Raw genomic sequence first — 6,342 nt, 5'->3', positions numbered from 1 at the left:
TCACCATCTTAGCTTATTACATCATGGTGTTTCTAGCCTCTACTCCAGATGAAATATAAACAATGGGAAAAATAAGTTAAAACGGGATATCTAATCTTAATATAATATTAACCAAGCTTTAATCTTATTTTGTGGGATCGACTGCCTGAATTGACGATGTTATAATGATCTATCATAAATGACAAAATATGAATGATAAATATTTCCTAGTCTCATCCTAATGTTTTAAAAAAGGTTTAAGAAACGTTATGCTTAAAGAAAACATGGAGAAGTTGTTTGCACATACATTTCGATGTTCATTTCATGATATATTTGTAAACATTTTATAAAGCAAAATCCCTTTATTTTTTAAATAACAAAACTTATTCCCCCTTTTATTATTATAAAGATATAATAGGGAGAAGGGTACAACTCAAATCCCAGTCTCAAACATGCGATTCTCGCGAAGAAGAAGCAAAGATGATGCTGCCTCCAACTCATTATTGGATTCTGACATATTATCTTGGACCACAACCCAGGAAGCCTTGAACTCCACAAGCTCCTCAAAACTAAGATTATCAATGGGAAGTTTTCCTCTGATAAACTTGTATTTGCTAAGAGCTTTATCAAGGTCCTTCTTCTTATCCTTCTCCACTTGAATCTGGTCTTTCAGCTCTTGAAGTTGTTGGCTAAGCTTACCAATATTGTCATCATCATTTGAGGACTCACCATGACTCACATGTGATCCTTCTCCTTGGTGGAGGAACTTCTTAGTCATAGCCTCAATGCTTGGATGACCAAAAGAGTAAGCCTTTCCACCAACAGAAAATAACAGAACAACAACTTCAACACCACAAAGAATGGATAGCTCCATTGCTTTCTTAAAAAGGCCACTTTTGTGCTTAGAAAAAGTGATCAGCCTAGAGCTTTTGTTCTCCATCCATTTCATCTCAATCTTTCTGTGAGACATCGTTTCTTCCTTACCTGATGCTAGGTATAGTTAAGGTATTAAGGATGGAACAAGACTTATATAGGCCAACAATTGGAACATATCTTACCACCTAAGAAATGAAAATTATAGTAAGAGTGTAATATCTATGTATTATTAATGTAAAAATTTATATACAGTTAGTATGTCATCCACCATTCATTTATATTATTTTTTGAAGAGACAATGATGATTAAAATGAATGATGAATAATGGAATGATAGCATATAAATATTTTTGCACTGTCAGTGTATATATTTTTCTTATAATAGTAATTATATTTATATCAAGAAATTATTATAGTTTAGTTTTATATTTTATGTAAACGTATTATCACTTATGGTAATTCTTGGTTGGCTCATATAAAAATGTATTAATTTTTTAATATGAAAAACTTTTTTTAAAAGCCACATTCATAAACATGAATTTGGATTCTTCAGAGAATGAGATTTATTTGAAAAGGAAAAATATAAAACTTAATTTTAACATTTTCATAAATTATAAAATGAACCCTTGGTAAGGTTTGGTATTTGGTAGGTGACCATCATAGAATGGAATGAAAAAGAATGATACACAGATAATACAGGGATTTGAAATAAAAATGAAATGCATTTATTAACATTAAGTTCTACCTATAAAATACATTAATTATATAGACTAAAACCCATGTGCTAAATTTATTTTGTTGTCTACCTCACATTTTAAATTAATGTTTATTAGTGATATATGATTAGAAATTTTAGGCCTGCAATGGTTAAATGTATTATCATCATTATTTTTCTTAACCATATCAAAGTGATCTAATTTAAATAAGGTTTGTGGTTAGCAACACAATTTTCATATGACGTTTTTGTGTATATATTAAATGTCTTATTTCAATTTGTATGATAAACAAAATCAATAGTAAGAAAAATGTGGATAATCATAAAAGATTGTGAATTCAAAAGGGCACCATTTTACATGAAAGAGTGTGAAATCAAAATTATATCACTTTACATTAAAGAACATGCAATTCATATAAATAAGGAGACATGATCCTCAATTATAGATATAAAAGGAATTTTTATTCTCTTCCATTAGAGGAGGAACTAAGATTAAGATTAATCTAAGAAAATCATTACTATATTGACAACTTTATTCCATGATCATCCAATTACATTTTAAGTCTATTCATTATTGGTAAAATGCCATGAATGATTTTGGTTGCATAATAATAATATTAATGTCTCCAAAAAATTTAGGAAAAAAATGGAAAACTCACTAGTTGAAATTTTTATGTCTAATCTTTATTAACTACTTTTTTTCCTAATTATTTCTTAAACTTTAATTGTTAGTAAAATTGATGTCTCTATAAAAATAATGTTAAAGTATTAGCAGTAAATAATTTTCGGTGTGTAGTTTTTTTAATGTCGATTGTCATATTATTTTATGATTTAATTTTAACTCTAAAACTTACTTATTCTTTTATTCTCAAACAATTTTATTTTAAGGGTCTCTCGCTAATAATGGCTAACTTGCACTATTGTAATGTTATGAGCTTTGTAGTAGCTAGTGGTTTCATTTTTGACATATTAATAATTTAACATTATACTTATTATATTTATGTACATATTAATTTCACCAACACTTAAAATTTAAGGAGTTATCAGAAATAAAAAAAAATTATCGTAACTATTTGCTAAAGATATAAAATGTATGATGTTTTTTATGGATTTTTCCTATTTATCTAACACCTATTACATATAAAGAAACAAATTAATTATTTTCATATTTCCCATTTCCCTCTTTACTAAATTTTAAAATATTAAATGTAGGAGTATAATATCTCTGCATTGTGAATTTAAAGATTTATACACACTCATACATCATTCATGGTCCATTCGAATTATATTTTTGAATAGTCAATAATAATTAAATATAAATGATGGATGATAAAATGACAAAGACAATGTATTAAACACTGTCAGTACATGTTTTTTTCTCTCAAAATATAGATGGTCATTCATATGAAAAATCATGGTTCATTGTATCCAAAAAATAACATTAGTAGACATACCACAATTATACATAAATATTTTTCTCAAAATACACATTGATCATACATCTAAAAAATTAAGAATCATGGTACCAAAAAAATAACATTATTTTACATACCACAATTCATTCCATCACAATTTTATTATCAAGAGTAAATATGTTATGGTAAGCCAGTTTCCATAAATCATGTCTATCAAACCATATATCATATCTATGGAGGATATAATAGATATATGACAAATAGTTTAATATATATATTAATAGTATAATTTATGAGAAAAAAATATATTTATTAACTGTGTATGAGTTTTATACACCGCTATTATATCATTAATTGTTCATATTTAATTATTATTGACTCTTTAAAGAAAGTAATTCAAATGAATAGTGACTGATATAATAATTGTGTATAAATTTTTATACTGGCAATGCATAGATATTTCGCTCATAATTTATATATTATTAATACATTATTTATTATTGACATGTTAATTGTCATTGTCTCTTAAAATATATATTAATGATAAATGATGTGTTGACTATTAAACTATTTTAATTTTACATGATTCATTGAACAAAAATACCAATTTATTTCTTATAAAAAATATATATTATTAATACATTATTAAAAAAAATACAATGCATAGACATTACAATCATAGTTTGTATATTAATAATACATTATATATTATTGACATGTTAATTATCATTGTCTCTTAAATTATATATTAATGATGCATAATGTGTTGATTTTCTAAATTTTTTATAGTATGTGATTCATTGAACTAAAAAATTAATTTCTTTCATTAAAATTTTATATTGTAAAAGGACTCACTACTATTTTTCTCTATTCTACTATTAATACTTTAAGGTTTTTTCCTTTATATTTTTTCCACCTTAGCAAGTATTTAACTATTCATTTATTACATCATTAATAATAAAACTATTCATTTTTAAAATATTAATTGTAATTGATGCACATTAGTTTTTATTCTCCTTCAAGTCACATCTAGAGTCAATGCTTCCTATATCTCTATTTTTTATTTTGTTTTAATTTATTATTGTTACACAAGATATTTTTCTTCAAATTCATTACTATTTTGCGCTCAATTTAAAAGTTTTTGTCAGTTTTGTAGTATTTATTATTTCCAATAGTACATCATTCATGCTTATTTAACTTTTATTTCATCTTATTTTAATACTATTCAAACTAATGATATTTTTGTATTTTATTATTCTTTTAAATAATCAAATTAAATTTAGATTGATGGTTTAGGATTTTATTATTTTAATATTATTATTTCGAATAATAACTTCTGATGGATTTACTTTTACAATATTATGTTTTATTGCTGGAAGAAATAAAAGAAACTAAAGTGAAAGAGTGCAATTGGTTTAAACATGTTTCAAACTCTGTCATTCGGGAGAGATAATCACGCATCTGGAAAGAAATTAGTTCCTTATCTATGTGATGACCCTTAGTTATACAAAAAAATTATACCAATATATTGTTTGATGAAAAATATTATATTTAATTAAATTTTTATAGTGTTTTTCTCATGAATCAACAATGATTAAACATGAATGGTGGATGATACAATGACAATATATTAAACTCATACACTATCACTACGTACATTTGTTTTAAACCTATATTACACATTACATTACTTACCCAAATGTTTTTTAAGAGATTTTTGGCACGGTAGAGATCCTCATCCAGAATGTAAAATAAAGAAAAAATTTGATAATTTTTCATATTTTATTTAAAATTAATTAAAGTTTGAACTGTTCAAAAATTATATAAGACATACATTTACTTATTTGATTATTGTAAGCTTTAACCGAACAAGAATTCTTTACTTCACAAATCTGAAGTCTTTCATCCTTCCTATCCTTCTATTTAGTTTATAGATAATATAGCCTGATTAGAATTAGAAATATAACTACGAATCAAAAAATTTCTATGGACTTTTGCACCAAATATTGGACACTTAATTCCATCACGGAGCATGTCATTGTCGTATTTTCAACGTAGCACAAATGCATTCTAACATAATTATGTATCATCTTTCCATGTCACGTTACAATTGCGAAATCATTTTTATATTTCAACACATTATTTATTATTAATATATTAATTATTACTGTCTCTCAAAATATATATGAACATAAATGATTGTTGACTATTTATTTTTTATGGTACATGATTAATTGAACTACAAAATTAATTTCTTTCTTTAAAAGTTTCTATATATAAAAGGACTTATAATCGACCGTGAATTCGGTCTCAATATCAGCACAATACAACAATTATATCGGTCATACAATCATACTGGTAAAAAATCGACCAAAATAGGTCAAAACTTGTCATGACAGCCAGTTTTCGGTTGAAATATACCGATCATAACGACTAGTTGCATTTAAAATTATTATTTTTAATTAAAATGACTTATTTTTACTAAAATGTTGATATATGGGATCAAACACACATCTAGTACATTTTTATACTTCTAAAATATGGTTTACCATCAAGTGCTATTTTTTGTTTTAACAAATTTTTTAAATAAAAGTAGTTATTGTCTTCTTAATTGAATTTTTCAATATTAATGTTAGTATAAAATATATGTATATTTAACTTTACCGATATGTGGTTTAATTAGTGAATCACCGGTTGAACCACTATACCTCTATCCTGACCGATTTGATAACTGATACAATATTAATAACATTGCTCACAATTACTTTTCTATTCTAATTTTAATACTTAAAGGTTTTTTCGTTTATATTTTTTTAATCATAACAAATATTTAACTATTCATTTACTACATCATTAATAATAATGAGAAAATTTTGGTTGGAGACAACCTTAACATATCACATTTACAAATACCCAATCATAGTTTGATAAATCATTAAACTATCGATCCCACTACACCAATTATTAAATAAGAGATTAGGAGAGAGGAAAGAGAAAGACATGAGAGAGGGAGGAAAAAAACCTAAATTAATATTGTGGAATCCACAATTTAATGATGTATCGAACTATAATTGAGTGTATGCCAATGTCAGGAATAAGGACTTCAGCCCAAAGACAATACAAGGGAGGTAGTTTTAGAGGTAAATGTTGGAGAATTACCTTCATCCGGAATCCATAGATGAAACACGGAAGTCCTTATGACCATGGCTTTGTTCCCATAACCTAATGTTTATGCCCATACATAAACCCGAATGGAACAACCATGGTCCAGACCGAAGAAACCCTAAATGAGTTCATGGTGAAGATGAAGAACATACATTGTTGAGCAATTTCCGGAATCTCAAAGGTATGAGGGTGA

At 25.9% G+C, this 6,342-nt stretch overlaps 1 protein-coding gene across 1 annotated transcript; it reads right to left on the bottom strand.

The window, feature by feature from the left end:
• Positions 1-412: 412 nt before the first annotated feature.
• LOC109341656 (agamous-like MADS-box protein AGL29) lies at positions 413-949 on the bottom strand. Its single transcript, XM_019579598.1, has one exon. It carries the CDS (start codon positions 947-949, stop codon positions 413-415), a length of 537 nt encoding a protein of 178 aa, XP_019435143.1.
• Positions 950-6,342: the final 5,393 nt, after the last annotated feature.

The sequence above is a fragment of the Lupinus angustifolius genome, unplaced genomic scaffold (genome assembly GCF_001865875.1).
Source record: "Lupinus angustifolius cultivar Tanjil unplaced genomic scaffold, LupAngTanjil_v1.0 Scaffold_555, whole genome shotgun sequence".
Taxonomy (NCBI): Eukaryota; Viridiplantae; Streptophyta; class Magnoliopsida; order Fabales; family Fabaceae; genus Lupinus; species Lupinus angustifolius.
Note: the sequence above shows the minus strand (reverse complement) of the source record. Positions and strands in the feature narration are given on the sequence as shown.

Coding starts and splice junctions, on each gene's coding strand:
- LOC109341656 (XM_019579598.1), bottom strand. CDS start 949: ATGTCTCACAGAAAGATTGAGATGAAATGGATGGAGAACAAAAGCTCT.